At 43.2% G+C, this 15,640-nt stretch overlaps 1 protein-coding gene across 2 annotated transcripts in view; it reads right to left on the bottom strand.

Moving 5' to 3' along the window:
• The window catches only part of LOC139648817 (glutamate receptor 3), a 73,508-nt gene extending 58,293 nt beyond the window's left edge, over nucleotides 1-15,215 (bottom strand). For both annotated transcript variants that reach the window (XM_071525052.1, XM_071525058.1), the window contains exons 1-2: nucleotides 15,137-15,215; nucleotides 14,483-14,641 (exon numbers count right to left, since the gene is read on the bottom strand). In XM_071525052.1, coding sequence (XP_071381153.1) covers nucleotides 14,483-14,641; nucleotides 15,137-15,215 — 238 coding nt within the window. The remainder of the gene's footprint in view (nucleotides 1-14,482; nucleotides 14,642-15,136) is intronic.
• Between the last annotated feature and the right edge of the window lie 425 nt (nucleotides 15,216-15,640).

Genomic DNA, 15,640 nt, shown 5'->3' with positions numbered 1-15,640 from the left:
ATCGATTATCAAAATAGTTGGCGATTAATTTAATAGTTGACAACTAATCGATTAATTGATTAATCATTGCAGCTCTACTGTCACCACACTGAACTCTTTCAGAGCAAAGACAGTTACTGTAAACTTTGGGATGTTAATGATAAAATAAACAAATTGTGACTAACAGCATAATTATTATATTTACTCAGAATAAGGTTTAATGCTTTCACTTCCAAGAGAGATCATATAAGGCTTAATATACTATATATATACAAATTATAAAACATGTGTGTGCACACAGCTGCCAATCAGGGTTCAATTTAATACCTGTGAATAATGTATGTGAATTATCTTGGCTGTTAGAAATTATTCTTGGCTGGGGATTTTTTTTTACTTTACCAGCCCTTGACAGGTGAGCCAAAAAGTTAATTTGACATTGTATATATAGTTGAAAATACACAGGATAAAAGTCAGTTCTAGGAGCCCCACTTAGCTCAGGGTTCATCAAATAGATTTTTTCTTTTCAGCAACAACAATGCCTGACAAATGCATATTGAAGTTTTAAGATTGTGGTTAAAATCGGCTTGGAGACTGCACCTTATACAGTAGGTGAGAAACTGATCTGGAGGCCAGATTTAAGGAGCACAGGGGTCAGATGTGGCCCAGGGGCTTCTAGTTCCCCGTCCCTGTTGTTATTCATCAAGTATTCTCTTTCTCCTCCTGTTTTTCTGTACATCCCCTCAACCGCCACCTCCTTCTCCTCTCCACCAGGCAAGACATGCCACTTTGATGACATAGTCCTTTACTTGTGAGAGTGGCCAGTGAACAATCCCTGAGGGACTCGATGGCTCTCAACTCCATCTCCTCTTGAGAGATATTTTCACCTTCAAGGTCCTGCCATTATGCTTTGTCTGAACGGAGAGCAAACAAAGGGTTGAAAGCACTACGCCGTTCAAACAGACCAACATGCTTAGGAAGGCCACATCTGCGTATGTGATGATTTCTTCATTATCATACTTTACACAAGTGGAGTGTTCAAATGTTCGACACGTTGGCTATTTCAAAAGTCCAGATAACATAGTGGTTTGATGGTGGCTGTGAGATAGGATGGTTTGCTTAATAACTCCAAAGAAATTCAATTTGATTGAATTTAACTGATGCATGAGACCGTGAACACGCTCAGCAGCAATCTCGCTCTGCGTGTCCACATCTACTGCATGTCATTTCCTTGACAGTGAAAATGAATTCCATGCAAGCAATTAAGCTCTATCTATGCTAGAAGATAACGGACCAAAAACCCTTGGCTCTTGCTTCACCTCTAGATCAGCGCTCTAGAGGTGCCCATCACTCTGAACAAACAACAATCCCTTCCTCGACACGATCATGCAGTCCACCATTTGCTGCAATGCAGAGGCGAGAGGAGAGCTACAGGACTGTCTTAGCCTTTACAGGATGATCACTCTCCTCACCTTGTGAGAGATGTCACACGGCGACACTGTCATTACGCTCCACAGCGAGGACAGTCGCTCAACATGGACCCTTTGAGTGAGGCTGTATGTATTTTTTAAGGAGGATTCAAAAGGGTATGAAACATGTAAGGCTTATGATATTCTGTAATTGGATTTCCCAGAAAGCTGGTGACAAAGTCCCTCACACACCACTAATCCTCCCAATCAGCACTGCAGGCCCTAAGCATGCTCTTTGCAGATGAATATGGAGGAAGGAGAAGAGAATGGAGCATGGAGGAAGGAAGAACGCGGGGATCGCAGATGAAGAGGGGTGTGGATTGCGCCGCCGCATTAGGAGGAGCAGCCATTGAAGGCGTGCCAGCGTGTTCTAACACATGGCCTCATCACCGTCTCCGTGCTGGGAGCGAGGGGAGCCGGAGTGGGCCGGGCCGTCGAGGACAGCTGGGAAAGGAACGAGGGAGACAGAGTTCAACGTGTCAGACCACAACAGCGAACGTTCAAACTGTTGCTGTCAGAAGTGGTCTAGGGCTCTGGCTTCACAACAAACAGGCCCGGCTCGAGGAGATTAGCTTTGCTGAATCACTGGAAACAGTTCACTCTAGGACTCCATGACAGATGCCTTTAAGAAAGAAAGCACAAGGAGAAAACTCTCAGCCCCATCAAAGAGATTAAAGGAATAGTTGAGGAGGATGCCCCTAAATTATTTGACTTGACTACAAGAGAACTGCAGTTGCCTGGCTGAAGATTTGAGGCTATATTTCAGGTATGGGAATATAGAACACCGCACCCTGCTGACTTGTTTTGAATCCAATTCAACACAGCGGGGAAAATAACCGTGGCAGTCGAAAAACCTCTCTTGTTCCTATTCTCATTCGGATGATTGAAAAAAAAATAAGCAGAGTAAACTTTGTGGGATGGCTGGCACCCACATATATTTTTCCTTCAATGTCAAAATGCCAGATTGTTTTTCCTGCTTCCCATCGTATACATCAATTCTCTGTGTTATTCAGTGTTGAGGATGCTGAACTAGTTTCTGTGCGTCATCTGCTCCTTTCCCCTTGCATCTCGGAGACAGGAGAGCAAGGAGTCTCAGAATTTTCGTATCCCAGTTACAGTACAAACCGTCTGAGGATAATGCTTCCTGACTGGTGGTTTCTGTCCTTTAGGGGGAGTTCAGATCGCTCTGTTCCATGCATGCCCTAATGCACATGCAAGGCCTAGAGTCTCCTGCATATGGCCACCAAGAGAGGATGACTGCCTGCCACCCTCACAAGGCCCTCTTCCTGCATCCTGCATGTAAACTAAGCCTTTGCCCCCGGTCTCACTAATCAAATTACATATCGCAATTCATATCCTATGGCGATATGGCAAACCGAGCTGAGTTATTGTGGGATTTGCATTGTGAGGCTTGATTACAGGGGTGAATTTTAAAACAGCAGCTCTCCAACACCACCTCTCCCAGCTCTATGCCTTTCCGCAAAGAATAATAGAATAAGTCAATGAGGACGGGAGATGGGGCCGGTTGTTTAACCTTGAAGGCATCACTTAAAGAATTCCCTCTCCTTCTCAGCCTCCATCCACCCTGGTTAAGTATGTAGAGTCCAGCGCCACTTTTCATCTTATTAGTGCCCTTGCTGAGACGGCGCTCCGTCCATGAATGATAATGCTGGTGGTAGCAGAGAGAGAGAGAGAGAGAGAGAGAGAGAGAGAGAGAGAGAGAGAGAGAGAGAAAGAGAGAGAGAGAGAAAGAGAGAGAAACAGCGGGCTGTGATAGTGAGTGAGCTGTAATGCTGTATTCCAGGGCTCAGGCATACAAGCCCTTCATTTGCCTTCTTCGACAGATGTGAGCATACTTAGCATTTCAGGGCACAACACTTCTCAGAGAATTTTCCCGTAAAAGTGCTGTAAAAATTCTGAGCTAGGAGTTTCATTTCAGAATCACTTTGTGAAGTTACTCGCAGACAGAGGGGGAAGTTTTCTCAGATTAGATGAAGGATGTGTTCCATTTCATTCTCTTTGCAGACCTTACATTGTCTGGGTAAGTGCTTGGCTCTAAAACAGTCCAGTCATATGATAGATCAGTCTCATTTTGTGACAGTCTGATATGAAATGTCACCCAACCACTGGCCAGCACACTGCAATGTAATCGACTTGGAACATGACTGATCTGCAAAAATTACTCCTAAATGAAGAGAATCAACAAACTCTCTAAACTATATCTTATTGCTTTGGCAATATTGTTCTTAACTTTCATGCCAATAAAGTCTGTTGAACTGAAATAAACTGAACTGAACTGAATAAACCCAATAAAAACAATAAACTTGTTTTTGCTAAATTGATACATTTACTGTAAATATAGCTATATATGTATATATGTTACAGCTATAACTGTATTATACGTTTTTTTTGGAATCCTCCATGCTTTGTGTCCTAATCACAAAGACTTTAGTGGATTGTGAGAATAACACTGCTGCTACAACAGAATAGGAAACTTCTCACGTAACAAAAATCTACTCCATTACTCCTAAATATTTTATCCTCTTTGAGCGAGTTCTAGGGCTAAAAAAGACAACCTCCTGAAATTAGGAGTGAAATGTACACCGACTTTTCACTTTTCTCAAACTTTGGCCACTTGAGAGCAATTCTTAAACTTAAGCTTCTTTATGCATAAAGGACCTAAAGTCTATCCCCTTACAGCTTAGAGATGGGACTCGTACTGTAGCGGCGGCAGCACTACAATGGGTAGGATGGAAATACATTGTAGAGAGTCTTGAGAAGAAAGCCAGGGAACAAAAAGCAGGCCTGATGAGACTTCTCTGTGCCCTTGACATATTTAAGAAAGGTATGCTATTTGCTCTCACTGCCCATTTACACTAGAAAGAGGATATTATTTAGCTGCAATGCCTAGATGATTCACCAAAGCGAACACCGCTGTTCTCACATATTGTAAGTTCCCCTGTGATAAGTTACCGTTCAAAGCGGACATCATGCTACATTCAGCCACTTGCTCATCTCAAAAGGCTTATTGACACTCTGGACATGAGACAGGTATGTGGGGAGATGTGTGGGAGTTACTGTGCTGTCTAACAATAGTCCAGTTCACATCACTTGCTTAAAACACACACATGCCCACACGTGCACGCAAACACACACACGTTTGGTTGCTTCATCTCTCCATCTTCAGCGCCGTGCCTCTCTCTCTCTTCCACTATTCTCTCCTTTCACAAACACAGCTAAGCCACTGAACTCTCCGAAGCCCCTTTTCATCATATTCTAGCACTGTCAGTGCTGCAAAGGGCACCCGCATCTGAGAGAAGCTTTCCATTGAGGCCTCTGGAATGGATTCACTCCAAACGGCCTTTTCATTCTGCAGCTGCGATGGATTAGCTCTGTCATGGGTCCAGATGAGGTTGACTTCCTGATCTGCACGCCATGCTGCAGAAAATACAGCCACATCGCCGAGATAAAGAAGGGAGGAAAAATAAAATTAAGGGACAAGAATCGTGCCCGCGGCTAGCCATTGGTCGATGATAGAACACTTCAATATTTCATCACACAGTCATGCATGGACACGCAAACATGGACAGTGGCCTGGGAGCAACCGCCCACAGGTTTTACGTAGCCATGTGTGAAATGGCAAGAGCCACACTACAGCACTCTTCGAATTAACCATTGGAGGGAGAAACAGAGCAGGGTCATGGTTGAGAGAGCACACATCATGTTCACTTAATTCTCACTCATGGGGATAGTGAGCACTAAGGACACACGGACTATGGTAAAGTAAAACAATATCACAGAATTATAAACATAAACTGTTTTTTCTTGCACATCTATCAAGACGTCTCCTTGATAAGTTGACAGACAGTAATGGCACCCACCTCCCCGGCTATGGAGCACCAGATGAGTCAAAGCACCTCAGAGCTACGCAGTCGCCTACAACCATTATAATTCCAAGCATATTATTCATGGGGCATTTTATTATTCATATTCTGTTTACCCTTTATAGCATTCATGCAGATTTGATTACACTGATGCATTCAATGTGAATCAGTGAAGAATCAAAAATTTATTGGCGTTTGTTATGGCGACAACACGACTGAAGTGGTTTGAGTGGCTTGGATTTGTTCTGCAGGCCTGTCAGAGGATATTTCTATTTCAAAGTCATCAGCCAAGAAGTGTTGATTCCAAATGCCAACACATCGCGAGACGCTCCTTTGACATTGCTGGAGTCTGGAATTGCAATCACAGTTGTCGTAATCGTCCATAAATTCTCCCCGGTCTCTGGAGGTGTGGGGCTGCATTTCGTCTCCCATTACATAAGACGTGTTTAATATTAACCACAGAGGCTATTCATGGCGTGGCTTGTCTTATTTGCATCTCTGTATCACTGCAAGGAATATGCTAATATTATTTTTTTTTTCCTTCCTCCTCTCCTTCAGCCTGCATGCAAGAGTGGCCATACACTAGTTTCACAAGGTTATGACGCTTCAGTGGCCCGGCGACTGTGAACTGTCACAAGCAATCAGTATTGATGGAGCCCCTGTTTCTGCACAGACATGCAGCTTTGGCAGCGACGGCCTCCTCTGAACAGGCCAGAAACGTGCGGATCAATCTGCTCGCTCGGCAGACGAAGGGCTGGGAGCCGGGCCCCATTGCACTGTGATCCAATATTTACTAGTTGGTAGAGTACATTATGACACTCACTGTTGATGTTTGGTATTCATCACAACACCGCCCCCTGTCCTCTTCATTTTTGACTGTCTTCAGCCCAGAAATCATCCCTCAACCACACACATATAGAGGGAAACCAAAACAATAAACAGCCGATAAGGCATGCAGTCCTAGTGGGGAAGTGGGGAAGATTATACAGCACACAGGTGCCAATTAATGTTTTTCCTCCTGTTTCCTCAGGAATAATAAAAGCCTAGGAAGTGTTTTTCTTTCATAAGCTCCCTGACCTTGCTCAGGACAATGCAGTCAGAGGCTCCTATTGAGGGAGACCACAGAGTTCCCTCTCTTTCTTTTGGACCCAGTGAAGCCAGGCCAATGCAGCAACTTCCGATGAGGCTAGATGCGGATGTGCTATTCCAGCTCAAGTAGGGGATTACTGATTCAGTGATTACGGGTATTGTTGAGGAGTCTACTGAATGGCCAATAGCTGATTGCGACTGCGACGGCTGCGGGAACATAGTCGAAATGGGCTTTGTGAAAGAGTTCAAATATATATATATATAAAGACAGAGAAAGAGAAAAAGGCAGAGAGTGAGAGAGTAAAAGTAAAAAAAATGCTGACTGCAATGTCGGAGATCTTTATATGTGACAAGTTTCGAGAATTGTTAACCTCCTTCCTTGCTATTCTTCACCCACTCCGTTCCTGCCTTTTCACAATTGGTGCATAAGGGTAAATGACTTTTTGAAATGAAAAATAATCTCTGCCACAAACGGCATTCCCCACTCTCCTTGAGAGGTTTTCCTCATTGAGAAGACAAAATGGAAAGCAGCCATCACAGGCAGCGAGGCTGCTGGCAGACATATCCCTGATGCACCTGAGATGAACAGTTCACAATACCAGCTCGGCCCCCATTCATTTTATTCAAAATGCAGCAAATGTACAGGCTTTTTCTTATCGTAAACAGTTTATTGCCTTGCACAGAGCAGGGCAGCGAACGTGTTTAATGTTCCACTAAGATTTCATGAGTCTACCAGTATGTTTGGTCCCCCTCACAGTGTTTATCATTGCTTTTTTATGGTCAGCCAGCTACTCTTCATCGTCACAACGCAGTGCTGATATGATCTTCAATAAGGGAGCGCAGACTTACCCTGTCTTTGTTGACTTATGGTTCAGCAGCCATCCTATAATTTGAACAGTGGTGAACAGATGTGTGGAGCATAGATGGGCTGTCACTTTGCATCGTGTCTGCTGAGAAAAGGGGCTTGATCTATGCCTTGCATTCATGGGTTAGCCGTAAAACCTACATTTGGGGTCAGTGTCCCACAAAATATTCCTAAAACTATCCTTGGCTGGTTGGTTACCTGTAACATCAGGCTGTTTGTTGTATAGCTGTGGTGTAAATTGTTTTTTATAGTTGTATAAATTTTATTGTCAACAACAATTTTATTGTAAAGTTTTATGAGCAATCCCATACCTCCACTGATACGTATTGTTACTTGAGTAATTCTACTTCTTACAGTCCCTGAATTATTATAGCCTGTATTGTATCAATACCAATGATTCATGCTAAATATTTCTTGATCAGCTGTGAAGAGTTAATACAATAGGCAGTGGGGCCAGGTTGGCTATTTGAAATGATCATAGGTTCTAGAGTGATGATATCGTCATGGTGCCATGACAGTCCATCCATAATCATTCCATGTCATGCCCTATCCTCCCTCGCAATTCATCAGATTTGCACCAGAGAATTGAGCAGATAGATAAAGGAAATCAATAGGAAATTCAAAGACCTCAACAGCCCAGGTCTAAACAGAACACTAAAGACTGACATCAGTCAGGACCAGGTGAAACCTTTAAATGCACTGGCATAAATCTATGATGGAGTGTTGATTTATTGCTCTTCAAAGATAAACCCTGCTCCTGAACCATATGCTTCTTATGTTCCATACATGCTGAAATGGCCAAATGCCCACTGTTTGTGATAGATGTGTGGAGAGCTGAAGCCACCACAGCAGTGAGGGAGGAAAAGCTGTTGTTTTATCAAACAACATCTGCGAGCGTCAGTGATTCCAAGACAAATAACACTCCGACAGCAACACTTCTCCTCAGGTTGGGTTTAAGAGGATCTTTTGATATTCTGATTAAAAATTCATTGTGTTGAATCTGCCTGGGAGTGTGTTCTATGTTTCCCCCTCTGAATCTCATTACAGCTTCAACTGTGCGCCTGGCTTAAAAAAAAAAAAAAGCAAAAAAACCAAAAAAAAAAACAAGTTGGAGGGCATCTCATGGCCGGAAAATTAGGTCAAAATCATGTTCCCTTTGGAGCTTTGGCCTTTGGAATTTTTCCAGCCTTTTATATATTTGCTGTATGAAAAACTTTAACCCTGTATGACCGTAACAAACAAAATACATACCAATGATTGTGCAAGTACACTAGAAGACTAGAAGAGATTTAATTTGTGATTAGTCATTAGTTTTTCATCATTATTAAATTGCAGTAAACCATGGAGTTAACAAAACTCACAGACATTGAAACACAAGATGGATCATAATCACACAAAACTGTATCCGACACACACTCCACCCTTTCTCCCCCTCGTCCCTCTCTATCTTATCTACGCTGTCAGTCAACCCCTTCTGGTGGTTTCCCGCTCCCCTCTCAGAGGCCTTCAGGGTCCCGGGGTATGTAACCTCATCCGGGGCCTTTACCCCTCCTCACATCGTGCCACCTCACCGGGCCTTTGAGACCGTCCCGGCCTGTCAGCCTGGAAAACGGACCATTACATTACTGTACGGTGGCTCATGTTTCTCTCAGAGGCTTTACTGCACAGTCATGGTGCTTCTCAGATACACTCGATGCTCCCTTTTTTTTTTACCCAACTCCTATCATCCTGTTACATACACACTGGTGAAACCCTCTGACTGGTCAAAAGGGAGGCAGCTTCTGTCGTAGGTGTTATTTGGTTGCACAAAGAGACAGGACTACTGCCAGTACCAGCCAGTCATACTCTCTCCATGACCTTTACTTTGGATGAATGATGAAGAGTGTCATGGGAGCTAATGCAGAGGTCTACAGGACAGTAAAAAAATGATTGGGTTACAAATGAGATGAGGGAGATACTGTTTGTTCATTTGTGCCACTGCATGTGTTTCTCTATAAGCCTGTGTGTGTGTGTGTGTGTGTGTGTGTGTGTGTGTGTGCATATGGACACACATACGCATGCGTATATCCACGCCTGTGTGTCCATAAACGACTCTCCATCTGTGTCTCCAACACAGCTGGGCTGCGATGGCATGTCCCGGCACAACCCCCCATAGCCTGGAGAACTCTCTCTCTCTCTCTCTCTCTCCCTCCCTCTCCCTCTCTCTCATGCACACTCAAACATGTATCATAAACGTCTATCACGTTCTTTAATCAAATTCTTTCCTTTCTTATTTTCTTTGACAGCTCTCTTTATCTCGCTTCTCTCCCTTTTCCTCTCGCTTTCCAAGCTTCCCTCTCCTTGTTCCTTGTCCTCCGCTCAGCTCAGGTCACACCTTTCAAGCCGGGCTACCGACAACGAGGACAGGAAGGTGTGGCACTACAACAATCACCTGAGGAGCTTCTGTGGACCATAGCCTGCTGCTGTCAAGCAATGCACCCTCTCTCTGTCGCTCTGTTTACCATCTATTCACACATACCACTGCAACAACCCCATAAGCTACAACGATGCATGCAAAGAATTGGTAAAGGCCCTTTCATCTGTGCATCATAACACATGCCATTTGCCACGTGCTCAATCATAATGTAGGTCGCTGCTGTAAAGGCTGTTGGTCTTTGTGGGCAACATGAAGGTAGCTGGCACCTAAAGGCAAGGGTGGAAGTAACTAATTACATGTACTCACATTAATGGAATTGAGTAGCTTTTATTATACTTGTACTTTTTTGAGTATTTTTTTAAAGTCAGTAATTTTACTCAAGTACATTTTTACTTTAGTATTGTTCTTCACTACATTTTAAATCACATCCATTACAGAGTACATATTTTGTGGCTCTCCATAAGCATCAGAAACTAGACCAATGTAAATTGACAAATTGCCATTCACAGTGAACGACCAGTCAGCAGAGAAGATAAGAGTAATCTGGCTTTACTCTGTTTGTGTACTTTATTTTGTAATTTCCAAATTTTCCAATTAAAAGAATCAAGTTTGAACTCTGTCCTCTCATCCTTTTAGAATCACATGGAAAAGATCACAGCTAACAATGTTTTAACAATGTGTAACTTTTACTGTGAGTACATTTTAAACAAGCTACTTTTTACTTTTACTTGAGTAGATTTTTACACCAGTACTTTTACTTCTACTGAAGTAAACTATCAGCAAAGTAACAGTAGAGATTAGAGTATCCTACCTTGAGTAGGATATTTCAGTACTCTTTCCACCACTGCCTAAAGATCACTAAAGAAAATGCAATGGATGTTTCACATCTAGACAAAAATGAGGTATGCTTGTGTGCAGTGTCATTGAATGCTTGTTTTCAGTTAATGATAATGATATCCCATATCAATGTAAATTCACACATCTGCTGGAATTTTCTTTTTGACAGTCAGATGAAATGCCATGCATTTTTTATTAGCTGCATATCCCCCACACACTTTCTGATCCTCAATCAATCACGTCAAGCTACCCACGTATCCAGGACGGTGCCGCTCACCATAGTTTTTCAGTGAGGATAATTCTTCAAATATCATCAGCATAGATCATTCTACATAATCTTCAACACAGCATCCACTCAGAATCCTGTTGCATATCACTTCAAACGGGCAACGCTAATACTGCAGCCTGCACCCGTTATCATGTATGATGGTGGCAGCTAGCAGTCCTATTCACTTAGCGCTGTGTTAACCTCATCTGCCCTCCGCCTTCAATGAAATGTGCTGCACCACACTGTCAGCCTGCTCTGCTCTCCTGTCCCTCCTGTTTGTTGGTCTTGGAAATGCAATCACAGTGACTGTTGTTTTATCCTTTGTTCGTTTGGATGTTCTTGGAGTGAGGCAGACTCAGCTACAGTAGCTAACAGCAGCAGAGGGAGAAGGTGGCTGAATGGTGCAGCCAAATAAGCATCTGCTACTGCCAGTGTTTAAGGACCTGGAGGATTCAATAAAAGAAGGGTAGGCACATGTAAAAAGGCTGGCAGAGGGGACACACGCCATTAGCTTAATGACAGAATGAGGTATGGGGGATAGGGAGGAGAGATTCAAGAGCCAAGCATTGCAAAATTTGCCTTTAACAGGAATCAAGGCGAGTAATCTAATAAATAGCGTGGCAAGGGAAGGCGGAGGGGGGCTTGATGTTTTCTTGCCTCAGGTAAAGGAAGAAGAAGGGAAAAAAGGAGAGAAAGGGATGGTCGTGTCATTAAGTTGGCTAGCCGTGACCATCAAGAACATTAATGTTGTCTGCTCTGCTTTCTTCAAACTCGCACCCTTTGCTTTGAACTACTCCTGTCTCCTGTGTGAGCATACCTGACTCCCAGCTTCCACAGCTATTATGGACCCAGCAGTGGTAATTACACATTTCACCATTTCTGATGTCACTTCAAAGCAACGACAACAGTCTTGCCTCCAAAGCACATACTGCTGAAGTACAAAGCCAAGCCTTAAGAATTACTGAAGCCACACATTGTTTTGCTGCCGGTCACTAATTCAATTAATAGCATGAGGCTTTAAACTGACTTGAAAGAAATTATTCTGACAAAAAAAAAACTTTGCCTTCATTACGCCTGAGGATTTGTTTCTAGAATGTAAAGTAAATTCCAGCCAGTTTAATTTGAATTCTGTATGTCCTCTTGTTCCTCTGCCTCGATCACATTATCTTTAAAGGGTGAACTGCAAATGAGGGGGAGTGATCTACAACATGAGTCAGAGAAGAGGGCTTTGGCAGTATCTACGCAAGAGTAAATAAAGAATAGAGAATGCACACTAAAGCAAAATAATATTCAGCTTCAGGAAAGGAGGAGTCTGGACAAAAAAAATAATGCTGTCATTTCGACGACTCTGCAGTGCCTTAGAGGCAGCCAGATCTCATCTTGATCAAAGCAGTGAAAGCTTGCCTCAAAATAGATTTACTCCACAAACTGGCATGAATGCCAGTTTTGAAAAATCTTGGTTCAAATCGCTCGATCATAAAGAAGATGTGAGTGCCACTGCTGACAAAGGTCTGAGTCATCCACACAGGGGCTATTGATGACGAGGGAAGTTTGAATGTCCACTAAATAATTGTGACAGCTTGCAGAGCAAACAACATGGCTGACAAATCCAAAACTCCATAACATGAGGAGTCTTCACTGACTGGAGGCGAAGCCTAAAAGGCCGAGAAGTCAGCAGATGAATGTTATTTAATAACCTTCATCTCTATTTTGTTCTCTACATCGGTGGAGACAATCTGAGGTGTTTGTGGACCGTTGTGATCTCAGCATGAGCTGTCTGCTGTTTGCAAGCTCAGCTTGACAAGATTCCCAGGGCACTACCTTGAAACAAAAGCCTCAGATCATACATTGCACACATCATGTTAAAAAGCAAAATTGTGTCATTTACTGTTATGAAGAACAGAAAAAAAGAAAAAAAAAATGTTTTTTGCACATTCAAGTCAAAGTAAAGTCCAGCCAAGTTTGACAATTATTGAATAATTAAGTGGGGGACTTTAGTGTGGTAAGAATGGAACTTCTTTGTGTACAATGCAGCAGCCTACACACTCAGCACAGCAGATTACTTAATATGCACATCAAAGAGAAAGAGATGCTCTCACCAAACACCATAATGACATTTGACAACATCCTACTACTTCTGCATAACTGAACCATTAATTTCTCTTGAGCAGTAGTTTCTCAGCATCATTTAAGGTTCATAGTGTTCTCATAGTATATGTTCCAGGCGGTCCTGAGACAGTGCTCTTGATGGAGATGCTAAGACGTGGCAGCAAGAAGCCAGAAATGGGGCCATGGCTCCCACAGGAACCCCTTCCTCTCACTAAAGCTCTGTCTGCCCCTGAATTTAATTAGATTCTGATATCGAGCCTTTTTCTCCTATGCTTCCCTTCCTCTTCAACATGCGTGAAATTGCACGGTGTTATCTATTATTTATTTACTCATTTGCTTATTGTTTCTTATGGACGCCTTCGTTAGGGCACTTGCAGCTCTGCTGCCTGTGATATGAGGCTCTGCTTCATCTCCCTCACTGCTCAGACCCACCTCCTCTGCAGGTCTGAGCCCAACTCATTTGCTGCCGTTGGTTGGGGAGCTATGGATTTTTTTTCCTCTTTCACCCAATGACAGCACAGTGAGGTGCTATGAGGGCTGGGTGCTAATGAGCTGACTCTGCAATGCTGGGGGAGATGCTCTGTAACACAGGGGGAGTCAGAGGACAGAGCAGGCGGAGATGCTCTAGCACATGGAGTCAGAGGGGCCATTATGACCGTGCCACACAAGGGGTAGACGGGCTGAACCACACCAGTCAGACAGGAAGTCTGTATACCCAAAGTCAGCCACTCAGCCAATCTGGACTCATCATTTATGATGACATCACCGCATGGTATTCTCAGCTCCATTTCTTTCCCTTTTGTCCATTCTGTTTCTGCTGATCTCAAGAAAATTTAGCCAAGGGGAGCACAATATAAAATGAGGTTATTCGTTGCATCAGCCACAAATCAAACAGTAGCTCTGTGGGCCAACTGCACCATTGGGGCAGACAGTAACCACTGGCAGCAGGACGACCCACACAGAAACATGGAAGGAATCTAGTGTTGCTTATAGTAGAGATACCATACTAATTTGTATCCTGTGTTATGGTGATTTAAGGCCAAATCTTGAACAATGAACCATGCATGTAATCAAAGTTGATAAAGAAAAACAAGAACACGAACAAGAACAACAACACATGACCGCCTCCTACACTGAGTCCTTGACAAAGTGCTTGTGTAATTGGTCGCATTTTCTTTTTTCAAGGCCAGCATTTCAATAAAGACTGTGTCATGGCTTTCAGCATGTTGCCAAGGGAACTTAATTTACAATGTGGCATTCTTGACTCTAAAAATATTACCTCTGTTGTGGTAAAACTGCACAGACAGGCAGAGGACATTTGTGTTTATAAATATTCTATAATTTCTAATATGTGTGAGACCTCATGAACTGGCATGTAAGGAGTAAGGAGGTCTATTTTTTTATTTAACTAGATTGATTTTCTCAACTATGGTGAGCTGTAGCTACTGACTTACTGGTACCTTTATGCTTCTATAAGGTCTACATGAGTTTGACATAAATAATTCTGCCCATCCTGCTCAGGGAGAACGAGTGGAGATCTGGATATGACCGAAATAGAAACACACTTACACGCATGGGTGACTGAAAAGCTGTTGGACGACTCGAGGTTGTCCACATTGTAGTTGAGGTGGAAAGGCTTTTCAGTGGTGTTTTGGTTGGTGTTGTAGAGTTGGACAGCGAACCTGAAAGCGCTGTGCTCCTGCACCGTGGAACGCATAAAGAGTCCCCCTTCAAGAGATGGAAATCATGATCAGTCACATTTACAATCGTCTTTGTGCCTTCAGTGCAGCACCAGTCTGGGACTCTGTTCTATTACTCTAACTAACCCTCATGCTAAGATCAACTTGAAGCAGGAGGCTAATTATTATTAAGAGAATAACAATCATTATGCATGTTAGCACTTGACCAGTGCGCCCGTCTATAACTCTTAAGATCGACAACTGACCGTTTCCTGGCTTCCTACGGACTTACTACACACTCCAGTTGTTCTTAGACAAAAATTACAATGGCACCTTCAAGACAGTGTCTTTAGCTGTATTATACAGATAGTTTCGAGGATCAGCGGCTCTATGTTCGCAGTAATGGTAAAATCAAGTTATCATTACGCATAGCTCCGCGCGGCGTATAGCTTTCTCTCCGAGAAATTGAGTAATTTAAAATCCAGCATTTGATCATCCTATACACACCACGATCTGTATTCCTTATTCATAGCAAAACACTTACCTATATTAATCTGATTGGGAAATCCTGCGAATGATCTGCCAAACAGCCACAGTAGAAACAAAACCACGCTTTGTGCCATTTTCTCCGACCTGTCTATTCAACTCCTTAAAAGGGTCTGTCTAAGCAAATTCATATGTATGCAACCCGTGGACGATGGAAATCCAGTGGATTGATGATGGTCGCTCACAGTGCACCAATTAGGTTCATTGAGGTGCAGCCCGGCTGCAGAGCATTTTTTGCAACTGAGAGAGAGCGAGCTGGAGAGAGGGGGTGGAGGAGGACCGGGGGAGAGAGAGAGCTGATCTGAACTCCGATTGGACCCGCCGCGGCGGGCCAATGTTGGTCAAACTTGATCTGACGTTAAATTAAAAAGCCTCAGCCTGCTAGACTACGACAGCTAGGAATAAGCGCTGCGCTTGTCAATATTAGCCTACTGTTGGACGAATCAATAGAAACACTGCAATCTCAGGCGGCCAATGACTCTGAATAGCCCGGCCACTTCCA

Source organism: Centroberyx affinis, unplaced genomic scaffold, assembly GCF_046629955.1.
Source record: "Centroberyx affinis isolate AG114_WGS23_722 - 3 ecotype Tasmania unplaced genomic scaffold, CSIRO-AGI_Caff_v1 ptg000108l_1, whole genome shotgun sequence".
NCBI classification, from domain to species: Eukaryota; Metazoa; Chordata; class Actinopteri; order Beryciformes; family Berycidae; genus Centroberyx; species Centroberyx affinis.
Note: the sequence above shows the minus strand (reverse complement) of the source record. Positions and strands in the feature narration are given on the sequence as shown.